The 18372-nt window shown below is 43.8% G+C and overlaps 1 protein-coding gene across 1 annotated transcript in view; it reads right to left on the bottom strand.

The window, feature by feature from the left end:
• The window catches only part of PELP1 (proline, glutamate and leucine rich protein 1), a gene marked incomplete in the record, with an annotated part of 1137423 nt that overhangs the window by 779930 nt on the left and 339121 nt on the right, over nucleotides 1-18372 (bottom strand). The window contains 2 exon segments of the mRNA XM_044076299.1: nucleotides 1888-1975; nucleotides 4211-4340. Of these exon segments, the coding sequence (XP_043932234.1) occupies nucleotides 1888-1975; nucleotides 4211-4340 (218 nt within the window).

Raw genomic sequence — 18372 nt, 5'->3', positions numbered from 1 at the left:
AAGTAGGAGAAACGTGCTTTGTTTTCTGTTTCTTCTTCAAAGGGATGTCTGCCCTGTAAAACTTAGAAGGCTGAGACGCCGAACATACCACAACTGTAGTCAGAAGTTCCTCTTTAACCAAAATTTGAGGATCATCTCTAGGCCCCTCGGTAATAAATCAGCAGCAGTTCTCCCTGAACATCAGAAGCAGACTTCTGCGAGACCTCAAAGAATATGCGCAAGGTCTGATCCATACCAGGTTCTGAAGGGGTCACAGAAGAGGAATCCAATGGAAGAGCTGGGCGATCCTCTGGGATTTCACTAGCCTTGAGAGAGATGTCCAGCGGATGCGGTACAATGGAAGAATTAGACAGACTTCTTGGTTTTCTTCTTCACAGACAGATGACCCTCAGAGCAGAGTGTTCCAAACATAGTGTCTTTCGCTAAAAGCTTAAGATGTTGATTCTCCAAATTTAGGGCCAAAGGGGAAAGCTGACAATGGAAAGTTTTTAAAATGAAGGACTGACACATGGGACAGGATATATGCTCGTGGGAAACACAGACAAAAATAAACACTACTCATGATGGTCTTCGTGGGGAATCTGTCTCCCGCACTATTATTTACCCTTCCTGGATGACATGAAACCCTACAAGCAACACCAAAAGGAAAAAGATAAGAGCAAAATCCCCAACGGGGCACTTGTCTGAAATGAATTGGTGAACCAGCGACAAAACAGGTGTTCAAACGATCAAAAGATGGTGTCCAGATCGGTGGCAAAGATGTTCTGAGGATGGTATGTCTGGTTGTCACCTTTAAGCCCTATGCTATATGTGGGGAGCTAAGTGTGACGTATGGCATACCTTAAAGCAACCTAAAGGCTTTGTTATACTGGCCAGATGTCAGGCCGCCCTTGGCAAGGGATTTGGACTGTAAAGAATACTGCAACAGTGAAATAGGACATCAACAGTTATTACTGAAATGGCAAAACTTAAAATATAGCAAGGCAAAATAGTAACCACAGACAGATGATAAAAACACTGCATTACTTCCAAATGAACTCAAATCAATATAAACACAGTAATCTGAAAAATAATCTCAAAAAAAATTAGACTACTACAATACATCAATACAATTAACCGACACTACAAAACAGCACCTCAAAACTAATGTACAAAACTAATCATGACACACGCCATTCATAAACTATGGAAACTACCACAAGTCTTATCAAAAGACTACATACCTAACTACTGCACCCAATAATATAAGTGGGGAAAAGTAATTTAACCCTAAACAGGCAGGAAAGTGGATAAATGGAATATACAAGAGGCTGGTTTATGTAGTAAGTGAATGATCCTGCATTGTAAAATGCTAATTAGAAAGCCTGTATTTCAATTACTGCCCACCAGACTAAATATAACAGACTAATGATTTGTAGGATCATAGGAGATTATTAGACTATCGACCTGGAGGTCATTATAAGCCCAGCTGTTTCAACCCAATGTAATACTGTAGAGGTTCTAGTCAATACCAAAGATCACATTTACTGATGACTGCCCATATCCAGGAGGGTTGTGGGCACTATCCCTGATAAGAATTTGCAGTGCCCCAGCCATACATCTAGGTTCCTCTTGAACAGTGTCATAGAGGTGCTCTGTGTCGCGTGAAAATAAATAAATATGCTCTCTATCATCTCACTGTTGCAACAAAAATTATATGCAATCACACCCCTGCTAAGCTTAAACTCTAGCACTACTGTGGGACCTATATATAGTTAAGCTAAAAAATGACATCATCTCATAGACAAATTTTTATTTGCAATAGCAGTAATGCTAGTAATGAAGAGTTTGCGGCACTGTTTTTTTGAGAAAAATGGTTAAAACACAATATAAAATCAGTTAACTTACAATATTCTTGTTGCCAATATTCAGAATTCTGCATATAAGGTTTAAAATCTCTTGCACTGGGACTTTCACAGGAACAGAGAACTCAGTGCTGAGAAAGAAAAGTAAAATAAAGAAAGCAACTGATTAAAACTGGACAATGAAAAAAGACTGCACTGTCATACATCAATTGTTTTATTCCAACCCTATTGTTTCAGCAAGCAGACAACTGGTAAATAAACTTTTATAATAATAAAACATTTCTTTTAAATGAAAAGCATTTCTCTTGTGGATATGGTAATCTTGCAATTTAGGACTACCCTAAGATACAAAATGGGGAGTCCACATTGTGACCTCTATGAAAATTGGCTTACCCACTTGTGTTCATTAAGGATACTGATCCTTAAGTGCATTCTGAACAAGTACATTAATTCATTCCAACTCCCTCAAAAAAAAAAAAAAAAAACTGTAGGGGATTGACGGCAAAACATTTGTCCTCAATTTCATCACGTGCAAAGAAGTTCACCTGTTGTGTTGCTAACCTGAAAGGCAAGAGCATCTGGAAACTTAGCATTATAAAGAAGAAAAGTGCAGTTCAGCCGAGCTCTTATTTTCACTGCAAAAACCTGCTACTTCAATAATGCCAATCACCATGTAACAATAGGTCACACATGTAATGAGAGCTGCTGGGTCCAGTCCAAACATTGAGATCACAAGCCAGATTAATTAAGAAAATTAAATGAAATTAGATGTCAAGGCTAAGAGACCTCCTAGCCTACAAGGTCCTATAAGTTACAAAGGCAATAAATAGTTGTCTGAATGAGACAGGAACCCATTACACTGCTAAGTTTTATTTCAGAATTCACTGGTTTAAAAAGATAGCTCAGTAGAAAATCAGGCTGGGGGTCAAAAAATGAAGTAAGTGGAAGAAAAGACTGACCACTGTCACAAAGAATTCCTGACAGGAATTGACTAGAGTAACTGTACATCAGACTCAAACATCCTGGTCTTAGGCAGACCTCCAGAAAGGATAAGCCTTTTAATGGATAGCACCCCTTGGCTTGCACAAGCATAACCTAGTCACCACACTGAACTTAACACCAGTTATCAAACAAACACCTTAAGTAAGCAATTTGGCAATGTACTTACACTTGTGCATTTTGAGTCCCACCTCTGTTTTACTAAAATATCAGTAAAATTTTCAGATTTAAATTTATGATTACCAACATATTTAAGCAGTGCATACAAACAGTCTAAAATGAGCATCAAAGTACTTTTTAGTGACTAAAAGCTATCTTTTTTTTAATAGTAATGTAAACTCAAGACATCTGTAGGCCTCTCTGTTGGTGAGCAGGAATAAAGTCCGGACTACCACCCATGTTGATTTGAGTTTGGCTGGTGGCCTGGTCACCTGCTGGAGCTGGATGGGTAAAAAAGTAATGATGCAGCATCAGTGTCTCACCTCTCTTTGGGGTGGGAAAGCATGGTCCCTTAGTAGAACCTACAGTGGAAACCAAAGACTGCATGGGTGGTGCAGACTCTGACAGGAAGGACAGTACTGAGGGATTAAAACATTTACAGTAGTAAGTGGTGCATTCTCACTGATTGCTACTGCATACCTCACCATGGAGTGTGTTACAGACCATGCACAGTGGGTTAGGAGCTTAAGAAAAAAAACCTTGTTGGCTGCCTAAATGATGGCTCCTCATGGTTGACTATCGCTTGCCAGTGAAAGTGGAATGAATCGGTCAGTTGGCTTAAGGGGGGGGTGCTAATTCTGTTCTGCTGGCATACTGGGATAAATTTCAGACTACAGCTAAGGTGACCAGAATTTAAGTAGCAGCGGGTCCCAGCATGTACCCACATGGACTTTGTGTTGAAATTCCGGGTAGATGCCAGCAATCCCTCCAGGGGTGCTATTCCAAGGGGACAGAACCAAATGAATGTGTCATATGTGGAAACATAGATGTTTTTCATAAAGGCCTACTGTATGCTCACATTTGAATGCTTGCAAGCATGCACTGGGAATGAACGGCCTAAAGTAAAAATGACTGCAGCACCACATTCCTGGCTTGCTTGACTCTCCTCAAGAGAACAAATGGGCTAAAGACCCCCCCCGGGAAAGAACACGTTTATGTGGCAGCCAGGAGGGAGCTCTTGTTGTGAAGTATGATGACTGACAAGCAAAAGGAGCCAGAAAAATATTGTCAGTCAATTGTTAAGGACCCAACAGCACTAACTTAAGAAGGAGGGGAAAAGGGCATTTAAAAGTACCACCAAAAACTGCAGACATATAGGAAAGCTGCTATTATTAGAAACTGATGGTTATACTTAGTGGACAGCTTACCTGAGCAAGAGAGAGAGACATCTGCTAACCCCAGTGAACCTCTGTTTAAGCTGCAATACATGGCAAGGATGGCAATGGTTCAATGCTGGAAATGGGAGTTCAACTCCAGGTCCTTCATAATAAACAGTATCTAAAACAATATTTACAAACAAGTTAGTCTTTAGAACATGAACAAACATTGTCTACCCCAAAATTTGTGAACCCTCTTTTCATAGCATCATACAAGAGGCCAACTGGTACTTACCCAATAAGCAATATAATCATGCAATGCCCTTTGTATATTTACATGTTCCTGCAGAGAAATTAGTTGGGGGGGGGGGGGTGCCGTTTCACTTCAGGAATCCTTACATACATAACCTAACCTTTCTATGGAAGGATGCTTGGGTTGCCAGTCTCTGCTACAATAATAACACTTCAGGCAGGATGCAACCCTCCTGATAGCACCATTCAGAGCTGAAGGATAAAAGCAAGGAAGGAACCTGCAAGGTAGACCATCTTCAGATTTCACGGTAACCTAACTTGCGCCTCCCTCTACTCAAAGTCATAAAAAACAGACTGCAGTAATGACAGCATCTGCCCATCACAAGGGTAACAGCACTTTAAACATGGGAACAAACACCTAAAAGTGGATTAAAGCCTCTGCCAGGTAACAGGAAAAGAGGAAGGCCTAAGATAAGGTTTATGGATGTGGTGAGAGGACATGCAGGTGGTTGGTGTGACAGAGAAAGATGCAGAGGACAGGAAGAAATGGAAAAAGGTGATCCGCTGTGGCGACCCTTAATGGGAACAGCCGAAAGAGGATGAGGATACCCTCAGCTTGGCACAATTCATATATTCTTTCCAGCCTTCACTCTCTGCATGCAAATTGGAGGGGGGTGTCTATGGAAGGTTAAGGTTAAATATATGCCTTCAGTCAGTAGATGCTTACCAATCCCAAGTATCAACTAGTGTAGCTAAACAAAAGACAATATAAAAACTGAGAAATGTAAGCTCGGTTATATAGATACTGATAGTAAGATACAAGCAGTTAAAATGTTTTAGTGTCTTTAGCCTTATACAATGGTCAGGCGTATTTTTATAAACCAGCAGAGAAGCTGTGGATAGCAGTTAAGAACTGAAGGATTTTATCTGGGAGAGGAATATGGCAAGAGTCAAGTGGGATAAGCTCATTCTTCTAGATCACTCAACCCCACGCAAGTGTGACAGGGTGCACGGACCAAACCAACTGTATGCAAAAACACCAAAAGTCCAGCACCAAGGAGATAGATAAAATTTAGGATTTAATGTGACAAAAAGTACAGTTTTGTACCTACCATAAATGTAGATGTTCAAGTGTATACACTGCTGCAGTTATTACACTCGGGTTATCCTGCCGTCAGGCGGTTCCCCAGTCAGCCTGAGTTCCGAAGTCTTGGTCCAGCGTTGGTTGCTGTCGCCTCCTCCCTGACGTCAGTGCGACAAGGATATACAAGATGCAGCCAACGCCATTTTCTTCAGTTTTTCTTGCCCCAGATGTCAGGTGCCCCCAAAAAGGTAAGCAATTCCAATTGCTAATAAAACATACATAAGAAAAGCAATCAACAACTTTCAGTTACCAGCAAATACTCCCCATAGGTAGTAAAGGGTAGAAGAAATAGGTACGCACCAGCTAGTAAGAGGGGAAGGAGGGAGGGTAACCTGGACTGCAGCAGTGTATACACTCTAACATCTACATTTATGGTAGGTACAAAACTGTACTATGTTCATCATGTTACACTGCTGCAGTCATTACACTTGGGTAGAATCCCAAAGCTGAGGTAGGGTGGCTGGTTCTATAGGGCATTAGGGGTAGCTATAAGGCCCTGCAGCACTGCAGTGGCGAAGCCAGCTCTGGATTTAGAGTATAGAGGCAGATGTTAATGCTTGGTGAAGGTATGTACAGAACTCCAAGTTGCTGCTTCCAAAATATCGTTGGTAGGTACTCCTCTGAGGTAGGCAGTGGAAGTGGCTGTTGCCCTGATGGAGTGAGATCTAATGCTGTTAGGCACAGGTTTCCCATGGTGTGTATACCAGAAACGTATACAGTGTCCTATCCATTTTGAAATTGTCTGTTTTGAAATGGCTTTTCCCTGTGCTCCTGCAGCATATGCTACCAATAATTGCTCAGATTTTCTGAAAGCTTTAGTTTTGTCCAGGTAGAAGTGCAACTGCCTGTTTATGTCCAAAGAATGCAGTAGTCTCTCACCTTTATTCTGTGGATTTGGATAAAAAGTTGGCAAGTGAATAGCTTGGTTTAGAGCCACACTTGATACCACCTTTGGCATAAACGTAGGGTTAGTTCTTAAGGACACCCTGTCTTGGTGGAAAATGATGAAAGGTTCCACTGCCATTAGTGCCTGTAATTCTGAAGCTCTTCGTGCTGATGTTATTGCCAGGAGCAGAACAGTTTTCCAAGAGATATATTGTAAATCTGCTGTGTTAGCTGGCTCAAAAGGAGGTAAAGTTATTTTCCAACACGAAGTTGAGGTCCCAAGTTGCAGTAGGTGTTCTACGGGGCGGTCTTATGTTTTTAGCCCTTCTGAGGTACTGTTTTAGCAAAGGATTAGAGAACATTGGTGGATCTGTGTTTTAATGAGCAGAGATGGCAGAGGCGTGGATCTTGATGGATGAAAAGGAGAGGCCCTTGTCCAGCATCTCAGTTAAATATTGTAGTATCTGAGGAACATTTGGGACTAGAGGGTCAAGGCTGTGAGCCTGGTTCCAGGCACAGAATCTCTTCCATTTATCCGAATAGGCGTTCCTGGTACTAGGCCTTCTGGCCTCCAGAATGACATCCATAACAGCTTTGGAGAGAGGCATTGCTTGCTTGACTAAAGAATCTTCCATGCAGCTAGATTTAAAGTCTTTAGCTGGCTGTGAAGTATCTGATTGTTGAGCTGAGTCAGCAGATGTGGGATTTGAGGCGAAATCCAGGGTGGTCCTTGTGCTAAGTTCTTTAAGATTGGGTACCAGTGCTGACGTGGCCAGCCTGGTGCAATCAGGATCATCTTTGGCTCTTCTTGCCTGGCTTTTATGAGTACCTTTGGAAGGAGAGGTAGTGGTGGGAAAGCATATACTTGTAGGTTTCTCCAGGTGAATGAGAGGGCATCCACTTTCCATACTTGTGGATGGGTAAGTCCTTGTGCAGAATTTCTGTAGCTGGCAGTTCATTGAGGATGTAAACAGATCTATGTCCGGGCTCCACCATTTCTGTGTTATCATTCTGAATATTTGTGGATTCAAATTCCATTCTTGGGGATCCATGATGTTTCTGCTTAAGTCGTCTGCCAGTGTGTTTTTCTCTCCTGGCAGGAATTGTGCTTGCAGATGAATTTGATAGTTTAGAGCTGTGTTCCACAAGGTCATGGCTTGTCTGCAGAGAGGATAAGAGTGAGTGCCCCCTTGCTTGTTTATGTACCACATAACTGTGGTGTTGTGTGTCTTTAGTAGTAGTTGTCCTGGATGCAGCAGGTCCTTGAAGGCTATAAGGGCATTTTGTAATGCTAGCATCTCTTTTTGATTGATGTGAAGATGCCTTTGTTCTGCGGGCCACTTGCCCTGAATACATTTTCCTGCCATATGTGCTCCCAAGGCGTAATCCGATGCATCTGTTGTCAGTGTTTGCCTGGCTGTGGGTTGAGTAAAAGGCTGTCCCTTGTTAAGGTGACAAGCTTGAGCCCACCATCGAAACTCCTGTTGAAGGCAAGGAATTAGTAGTATAACTGTCTCCAAACTTTGACAGTGTTGTGATCAGACACTCTTTGGGTACCATTGTAGTTTCCTCATATGCAGTCTGGCATATGGAATTAGTAGAATGCAAGATGCCATGTAACCCAAGGCCTGCAGAATTTTTCTTGCAGGGAGTTGGGTTCTTGTTGCCATCAACTGAAAATATCGAGTCAGCTGTCCTTGCTTGTCTGGCGTGAGATAAGCCATCTGGGCTGTTGTATTCAAGCTGGCATCCAGGAATATTATCTCTTGTGAGGGCACTAGTTTTAATTTCTTTTCGTTTACTGTGTACCCTAGGCAACTTAATAACTTTTTTACAAACACCAGATGCTTTAGAAGAATGTCCTTGCTCTCTGCTTGAATCAGGCAGTCGTCCAAGTAAGGATAAATTTGAATTCCTTTCTGTCCGCAAAATGCAATTACTGGTGCCAGGCACTTTGTGAAGACCCTGGGCGCAGTAGATAAGCCGAAGGGCAGTGCAGAGAATTGATAGTGCATTGAACCAGCTATGAATCTGAGGTATCGTCTGCAGTTTTGTCTGATAGGGACATGCAGGTATGCCACCTTGAGGTCCAAGGTTATGAGCCAAGCTTTCTTGCCCAGCATGGGAAGAAGCTGCTGTAGTGTCAACATTTTGAATTTCGGAACATCCAGGTAAGTGTTTAAGAGAAGAAAGATCCAGAATGGGCCTCCAGGCCTTGTCCTTTCTGGGAACCAGAAAGAGTCTCGAGTAAGATCCTTGTCCTTGCTCTTGTGGTGGTACCATTTGAATAGCTCTCATGTCCATGAGTGCTATTTGTTTTTGAGCCTCTGCCCATTGATTTGGTGGCAGATTTGGCATTCCTTTTAACCTTGGCAGAGTGTGAAATTGGAACCTGTAACCTTGACATACAATGTTGAGAACCCATTTGTCTTTGGTGACCACATGCCAGTTGTGACAGAAAAGTGCCAGTTTTCCTCCCAAGGGGGCTGCCAAAAGAGAGCTGTTTGGCAGCTGTAGTGGGAAGTCATTAGGGCCGTTTTTTATATGGTTGGGGCCTGTCTTCCCCTTCCTTCTGGCCTGATGCACCCCATTGTCGAGGCCTGTAAACACCTTGTGGTTGACATCTACCTCTTGGACGTCTGTATCTGCCCCTTTGAGGTCTGTCTGTAGCTGAAAAGGACCAATTCTTTGTTGGACAATTTCTGCTAAATCGAGGAGGCTGAACCTGTAAGAAATCCTTCACCGTTTACATAGATTTTGCCTTATCCTCCGTTTTCTTTAATACCTCTTCTGCCTCAACTCCAAACAACACATCCTGCTGCAAAGGTGCATCCAATAGTTTTGCTTTAACACGATCTGGTAACGTATGCTCTTTTAACCAAGCATATCTTCTAATGACAGAACCTGTAACTGCTGCTCTACAGGAGGCCTCTAAAGAATCAAAACCACATTGTAAAGTATGTTTTCCCACTTGTCAGCTGCATGCAATAAATCCTGCATTTCAATAAAATTAGGAGAATCTGAAAGCATTTTTTGTTTCAGCTGAGACATCAAAAATTGCTGATATTTTAGCATGTGAAACTGGCAATTTAAGGCCCTCATTGCTACAGTTGCAGACGTATATACTTTCTTCCCCCATCTGTCCAATGCTCTGGAATCTCTGTCAGAGGGGACTGGATTCTTCGCCGATGAGGCCTTAACCCCTTTGGGTCCCTGAGACATAGTTTCAGGGTCAGCAACAGGGCTTTTTATAAAGAAATTTGTGAGAGTCCGGGACTCTGTAGTAGCTGTCAGGCTTAACTGGGGCTGGAGGTAAAGAAATAGGATTTAAGCTGGATTCAGTATACACATCATCCACAATATAGAACACTGGCAGAATAGCAAGGGGTCTGTGTTGAGGTAATAAAAAGGAAGTCTCTGAGTCTTTTCTTGGATTCTGAGTAATCCTGGCCTTCCCAATGGAAATGCTCCCTCATGGTATGTAAGGTTTCCCTCAGGCAGAGAGGCTGATGGAATTGATTCCTCAACATCAGAATCCTCATAAGGGGATAAGGAATATCCTAGGTCTGAGGATGAATCTGCAGAGATGGACACCTGGTCGGATGAGTCATAGTCTGCATCCTGTCTAGGCCTTTTATCAGGAGGGGGATGGAACCCCCTGATCAGAGTGATTACGTCTTCGGCCATTTTGAGCATTTGTGTCTTAGGCATGGAGGCCTGTTCTGGAGAATGCTGTATTTGTTTTTTTGTTTTTAAATGAAGTTTAGACTTAACAGAAGATTTAATGCTGAAATGAGTAGGTCTGAAAACATCCTCTGAAGCTGCGGGTTGTTCAGCTACTCCGGATCCCTCTGAAGGGTTAGTTTCGGGAGGCTGAAAATCTTGTGCGTCCGAAGGCCCAGCTGACTCCACGTGGGAGTCAGAGGGGGCCTGTGGTTCTACAGAAGCGGTCATCACGGGCTGCGAAGGTGCCTCGCTGAAAACCGGAGAACCGGCGACTGGCCTATTAGAGGCTTAGTCAGTTTTGGGCCTTGGATGCCTATCCTTGTCTTTGCGCTTTTTATGTATTCCGGTCATAGTAAGTTCCGACGGCACGGTGTAATTGCATTTTCTGCCAAAATAATGTTGGGCTAAATCAAACCGACGTTTAATAGTGCGCTTGTTAAATCTAGCACAAAACCGACAACCAGTGACGTTGTGGTCTGGGCCTAGGCATGGGATACAATAAGAATGGAAATCCTTATGAGGTATTTGCTTCCCACAAGAAATACTGTTATTAACTTTTACTGACATCGGTCTGAGGCAAGAAAAAGTTTCCCCAACGGGGTACATAGCTTTGTAGAAGACTTCGGTTCTGGATTCGGAATGAAAATCTCAAAAGTCGGCCGACCAGCACTGGCGAACTGCTTTTGCTTCGGGCACCGCACAGCAAGAAAGACTGAAGAAAATGGCATCGGCTGCATCTTACATACCCCTGTTGCACTGACGTCAGGGAGGAAGCGACAGCAACTGACGCCGGACCAAGACTTTGGAACTCAGGCAGACTGGGGAACTGCCTGATGGCAGGATAACCCGAGTGTAATGACTGCAGCAGTGTAACACGATGAACATTAGCACAAAGCAGCATACCGGTTTCGGCAAAACTTACAGCCAATCAACCTGTACTTGCTAAACAATAACAACCATGCTACGACAGATAACGACACAGACATTTCAGTTTCTTCTGAGGAAGATTCTTCTCAATTTACTAGTCTTAGACCCAAAAGCACTTATAACCCAGTATTGTCACATACAGTTAATACTTTTCTCAAAGTATGAGAAAGAGATATCAGAAAATTATGTACTTCAAAAAATGCAAACAAATGGCATAATATTTCAGCAGCAGAAAAATCAGCACTTACAGAACTCGCCAATGATAAAACACATCACATTATGCAAGCTGATAAAGGAACAGGTATAGTTTTGATGGAGCAAGATTTATACACTTATAAAATCGAGGAAACTTTACAAGATAAAAAGAAGTTGTGTCTTACCATAACGTTCCATCTGTATTGTTGACCCTCGTTCACTCATTACGCATGGGGTATCTGTTCCGACCTCGGAACTGAGCCGGCCATTTTCCAAGCTTGCGTCAGCTTCAAACTCTCGAGCTAAACTCTTACCCACAATCCCCCTTCTCCCTGTTAGCTCAGATTGAGTTTGCAAGTCAAAGAAGGTAGAGGCTACTTCTGGTCAAATAACCTAAGAGAACCGGATGGCGAGATCCACTAGAAACCACAGGAGGGGGAAGGAGGGAGGGTCGTAATGACTGAACGAGGATCAACAATACAGATGGAACTTTATGGTAAGACATAACTTCTTTATCTGATATTGTTAATCCTTGATCATTCCTTACGCATGGGACAGAGTCCCCAGCTACCTCTATTCCTTGGAGGCTCTCATGGAAGGACATGCCTGAGCACCATAGAACCGAAAGATGATCTTCCCCTGGAGGCCAATTCCAATTTGTAATGATTGATGAAGGTGTGAGGCGTAGCCTAAGTTGCAGCTGCACAGATGTCATGTAAAGAAGCTCTGGCACGGAAGGAAGCAGAAGTTGCCACCGACCTTGTTGAATGAGCTTTCATGGTAATAGGCGAGATATTACGTTGTGTATAAATAAAGGCCACACAGTCCTTCAACCATCTAGCTCATGTGAACTTAGCAACAGCAGATCCTAATCTAAGTCCAGAAAAGGCCAAAAATAACTGGTCAGATTTACGAAATGGTTTAGTCCTGTTTAAGTACAAATGGATTTGCCTGTGGATATCTAGGGTATGTAGGCAATACTCTCCTCTGTTTGAATGACTGGGAAAGAAAACTGGCAATTCAATGGCTTGGATTAATGGACATTTCAGAGATCACTTTAGGCAGAAATGATGGATTAGTTCTCAGAGACACTATTCTCTATGAAAAATCAAGTATGGACTCTTGATACATAAAGCTTGAAGCTCAGAAATACGCCTGGCAGAAGTAATGGCGACCAAAAACAAGGTTTTCCATGACAAATACTTGAGGTCGCAAGAAGAGGCTGGTTCGAAAAGGTGACATTGTCAGTGCTTATAGAACTAATGATAAAACCCATGGTTGAATAGGTTCTCTAAAGGTGGCTTCAAATGATCCACACCTTTTATGAAGGTCTTGCACAATTTATGGGACATAAGAGGAATCTTGGACACCCTCATGAAAATTAGAAATTGCAGCCAAATGAACTCTAATGGTAGAGGCTGATAGACCCAATTGAAAAAGGTCGGCCAGATAGTTTAGTATTATCGACACTGGCGCTGATAAGGGGTCTACTTGTTTATCTTTCAGCCAACAGGTAAATCTTTTCCACTTGCTTAGATAAGTAATTCTAGTGGAAGACTTATGAGAAGCAATGAGAATATCACATACTGGTAAAAAAAGATCATTCTGCCTGGCAATCAAGGGAATTGGAACAGCTAAGCCATGAGCTTCAGGCTGTTCCAAGTTGGGATGAATCAGGTTCTGCGGATGTGAGATCAACTCTGGGGTTGGATGGAGAATCCATGGTCGATCTAGTAGGTGAGGCCAAAGGAAAGGGAACCAAATCTGTCAAGGCCAATATGGTGCTATGAGGATCACCTTGCTCTTCAACCAATGGGCTTTCTCCAGAAACTGGGAAATGAGGGGAAAGGGTGGAAATGCGTAAAGAAGACCGGAGGGCCAATCGTGGACTAGAGCGTCCCTGGGTGACTGTCCCGGAGGGGGAATCAGGGCGAAGTAAGTGCTGCATTTGTAGCTGGTCGGGGATACAAAGAGGTCACAGCAAGGACGGCCCCAGCGGTGTAAGATCTCCGCCGCTATTAAGGGATTCAGGTACCACTCGTAAAGTTGAAGAATGCACCTGCCAAGTCTGTCTGCTATCACGCTGCAACTCCTGGGAATGTGCGTTGCTATAAGAAAACAGTTGGTATCCATCACCCATTGCCATATCCTCAAGGACTCTCGACAAAGGAGGTAAGATTTAGTTCCACCTTGCTTGTTGATGTACCAGATCACCCCCATGTTGTCTGATTGAATCGCAATTGTCCCAGACAGCAACAGGGGATGTAATGCTTGCAACGCCAGAAGCACCGTCCGCAGCTCTAGAACATTTATATGCAGATGGGCCTCCAGTTCGGACCAAGTACCTTGGACTGTCCATCTCTGAAATACCCCTCCATACCATCAGGGAGGGATCCGTTGGTCACTGTGGTCTTGGGTTGCTGGGGGAAGAAGTGGCGAGACCACTGTGAGAGACTGTGTGTCATCCACCAATTTAAATCCTGTTTGCACCTGTGGGTTACTCGAATCATAGCTGAAAGAGGATGCTGAAAAGGATACCATTGGGTGAGCAGTAGCCATTGTAGAAGCCTCATGTGAAACCTGGCCAGGGGAACAATGGTGATGGAGGCTGCCATGGAACCCAACAGCTGTAGAACCAAGTGAGCCATGGATTTTTCCATTGAAAGGATTGGAATTAGCTGTTGCTTTATCCTTAGAATTCTGTGCTCTGGAATAGCAGCTCTGCACTTTATTGTATCCAAGATAACCCCTATGAATTCTGTTGACTGAGATGGGGTGAGATTGGATTTTTGCCAGTTTATGGTTATGCCTAGCCTTTGAGCAGCGAGGAGAGAGTATGCCACGGCTTTTTCCAGTAGATGTCTGGTGGGGGCACAAATGAGCCAGTCGTCTAGGTATGGAAACACCTGGAATCCTTGAAGTCGCAAGTGAGCTGTGACAACTACCATGCAATTTGTGAACACACTGGGGGCTGTAGAGAGTCCAAAGGGCAGTACTCTGAACTGGTAGTGACTGGCTCTCGCACGGAAGCGCATAAATCTTCTTGATGGCCTGTCCACCTTTATGTGGTAGTACGCATCTTGAAGATCTATAGAGCACATCCAAGCATCTTTTTCCAAAAGCGGAAGGACAGACAGTATTGTGACCATCTGGAATTTTTGTACTCTCACAAACTTGTTCAATACACTGAGACCCAAAATTGGTCTCCAGTCCCGGGTTTTCTTTGGCACCTAAAATAGTCTTGAGTAGAATCCGGATCCTATCTGGTCTGGAGGGGCTATTTGGATGACTCGCTTTCCTAGCAGCTTTTCTATCTCTAGTGCTGCGACTTCCCTTTGACTGGGTGGAATGTTGGGAAGATTTTTTGAAGGGACTGGACAAAGATCGAAGGGGATATGATAACCTCTGGTTATAATCCTTTGTGCCCAAGAATCGGTGGTGATGGTTAGCCAGGCAAAAGGGTACAAGGAGAAACTTCCCCCAACCACCTCCAGAAGAATGGAGTTGGGCCGCTCTTCAGGAGCGCTGGTAGGATTGACCAGGGAAAGAATCCCTGGAACCCTGGTTACACGGATCCCCTCTACCCCAAAAGGAGAGTCTTCCCTGTGAGTTTACCCCTCTGTCTCTGGGGGAGAACTTGGCCTGTGTGTCACGGAAAGGTCCCTGAGATTTCTTGAATATCTTCCCACTCTTTTGGTTTCTGGAGAAAGCACGTTGAGGGAAAGAATAATGGACACCTACGGCAAAAAGGGTCTTACCATCCTGTTCACATCTGGCCACTGTGTTTTTATCTTTAGGTCGAAACAACGAGGAGGCTTCAAAGGGGGCATTAAGAAAAGAAGACTTAAAGGGTTCCGCAAAGTTGCACAAGCACATTCAGGCGTGTCGTATCAAGATCACAGCTGAACCCGCTGCTCTAGCTGCTCCTTCTGATACGTGAGATATCAGTCGCATAGAGGAGTTAGATATAGATTCAATGGTGGCCAGCTGAGAGGCCACTTTGTCACAGACCTCATCAGACATGGCACCAGCCAAGGTTTCAGAGAGCTCAGAAACCAGATCACTTTGAAGCCTGGTAAAATGTGCCATATAATTCAGGGACCTGACAGCAAAGGTCGCTGAAGCAAAGGTGTGCTTCCCTATCCTGTCCAGGGCCCAGAACGCTTTGTTAGGCGGATGGACAGTCTGGCTTTCTTCTTCTGCCAGATCCATTTTTGTTGTGGCCGCCACCACCAAAGCATCCACAGGAAGACCTTTGGACCAATGGGGATCCAAAGCAGGAGGGGACAAGACCTTATCTGGCCTCCAGGGAATAGCTTTGACGGTATCAGGAGCCTTCCAAGCACGCTGCACGATGAGCCGGACAAGTTCATCGGCAGGTGGAATAACCCAAGAGGGTAGGGGGCTGGGTGCAAAAGGGCTGCAGGAACACAGATTCCTCAGAGGTCAGATTAGAGGACTGCCAGTCACCCCTCTGTTTCAGGATTTCGAGGATATCACCAAAGGATACCTCAGAGGGACACCGAGGGGATCCTTCCCCCTTATCGAAATCTGTGTCTTCGCTGAGGGACTCCTCTGTGGAGTACATGTGCTTCCTCTTACACGAACTTCTCCGGTGGACCTCCTCAGCGGGAGAAGCTGGAGAAGACAGTGGAAAAGGGGATTCCTGAGGGAATATGTCCTAAGCCTCTTGCACCCAGTGTCCGCTAGGTGTGACTTGTGAAACCAGTGTACCAGAGGAGAGCAGAGATATTGACAGTCCGGTATCGCCAGCAGCAGCAAAAGCCTTCATCAGTTGGAAGGCTTGTCCATCCGAAGAGGAGTACATGTCTAGGACAGGGGTCACCCCTCCCCTAAGTGGCTCAGCCTGCTGACCCGGAGTCCCTGGATGGCTGTGGAGCAGCAAACTATGCATATCACAACTGCCATCCTGGGTCATAGCAAAACTTTCCTGCCACAAAGGCAACTGTGGTTCATTAGTGAGATCCATAAAGGGGACCGCAGAAAGGGAAGACTGTGCTATATCCATGGACTTCAAAGGCAATGACGGAGGAGAATAAGAAGGGGTCTTTGGAGACGGGTGATCACCTCCCAAGGAAGGATAGTTCCTGAGGGGTGGAATACCTCTATCAAAGAGTACCTGGTCCACAAGGCGCAACACATCATGTTCAGAAAGACTTCTAGTGGACCTCAGGGAGACTGAGGGAGAAACAGGCCTGTCCACAGAAGAGGCAGTCTCGGTGCCCATCATCTGTCTGCACCGAGAACAATGGTGCCGAGAGAGACTGGACTACTGTCTGCACCAAAAAAGTCATCGGTGCAGAGGCCATGGTCTCTGCACCGACACAGGGATCATTGCAGAAGTGGCTGTCGGTGCCGAAGCTGGAACCGACAAAACTGGAGTCAACAATAAAAGCGTCGGTGCCGAGGAAGATCTCTGAGCCAACACGGTCAAGGTCTGCGTCGACTGAATGGTCAGTGCTGATACAGTGGCAATAGTCTGAACAAAGGAACCCCTCGGTACCAATATATAGAAGGCTGCAGGAGAAAACTAAGCTGAAATCACAAATGGAGCCGAAGACCTCGGCGCCGAAGGTCTAGGCACCAAAAGCACTGGAGCTGACTGAGTGAGCTCCGGAGCCGAAACGTTAGCCTTTTTAGGTTTTGGTTGGCGGGAGTCCCCAGCCGAGCAAATATTTAGCCTTAGTAGTAACATCCATGGTTTTCTTATGAGCTCTAGGAGGGGCTGAGGACTACGACCCAGAAATAGCCTCTGAAAAGGCAGATTTTAGAAGTCCCTTCAGTAACAGCTTGTTTTTCCTTTCCAACAAGGTTCTACTAGAAAAGTTCTCACAAATAGTACTGGGTGGGTCAACAGACAAATGGGAAGCTCCCAAACAATAAACACACAAAGGCTGTGCATCAGAAGTAGGCAGTTTGTGACCACAATCAGAACACCGCTTAAACCCCGGACTACCTTTCTTATCTGCCATGACAGCAAAATAATTAATAGAAAAGGTACCAGCAATGGTACAAGAGAGTACCCGAAGGTATGAGAGAAAAAGGAAAAGGATTACTAACGATGGTAGAGAGAGAAAACCTTGCAGTAAAAGTGGTAAAGAAATAAGCAGAAAAACCTGAAGAAATTATCTACACTAGATGCGATAGGGTAAGAGACAATAAAATATGAACTTCTCTGACAGAAAAGTAATCCATAAAACTATTAAACAAATGACTGTACTTAGCTCAAATGACTGTACTTAGCTCAAGAGAAGTAGCTTGACACGACCGAATGGCAACGCAGCAAACAAAATCTGAGGTAACAGGGAGAGGGGGATTGTGGGTAAGAGTTTAGCTCGAGAGTTTGAAGCTGACGCGAGCTTGGAAAATGGCCAGTTCGGTTCCGAGGTCGGAACAGAAACCCCATTCGTAAGGAATGAACAAGGATTAACAATATCAGATTGACTATTTCCAGTTAGACTTCAACAAAGTTAAAAAACACTTTGCTTACATAGATAAAAGTTTAAAACAACTTGAAACTATTAACCGCATTTCCATAGAAGAACTCATCTTTTTGATCGCTGAATATTCCAATCTTGGTAGACTGTTTGGCATAGAAAGATTCAAAAAAAACAAGGATAACTCACCATTTTGCCACACCATTTCCAACAAAAAAAAACAAAGAATGAAAAGACAGCAGAATACCTGGATTTTACACTTAAACCTATTCTTTGTGCAAACAACCACATTTTACTTAAGACTCGTGGTGTTTTTTACATGAAAGTTTCCTAAAAAAAGATGCATTAGCAAATTGTATTCTAGCTACACATGATGTGGAAGCATTATATACTAACATCCCTCACACTCAAGGTATGCAATAATTATAATTATTTTAAACAAATACACTAACTTCTCACAAGATAAACTTAATACTGTTTGCACTTTAATGAACATAGTTCTTTACAATAACTTTTATTTTAATAATATTTACAAACAAACCAAAGGAGTGGCTATGGGTTTTAAAGTAGCTCCAGCCTTTGCCAACCTTGTACAGTCTACTTAGGAAAATGAAAAGTTATAGCAA

The sequence above is a fragment of the Protopterus annectens genome, chromosome 7.part0, assembly GCF_019279795.1.
Source record: "Protopterus annectens isolate FY-2018-M chromosome 7.part0, PAN1.0, whole genome shotgun sequence".
Taxonomy (NCBI): Eukaryota; Metazoa; Chordata; order Ceratodontiformes; family Protopteridae; genus Protopterus; species Protopterus annectens.
Note: the sequence above shows the minus strand (reverse complement) of the source record. Positions and strands in the feature narration are given on the sequence as shown.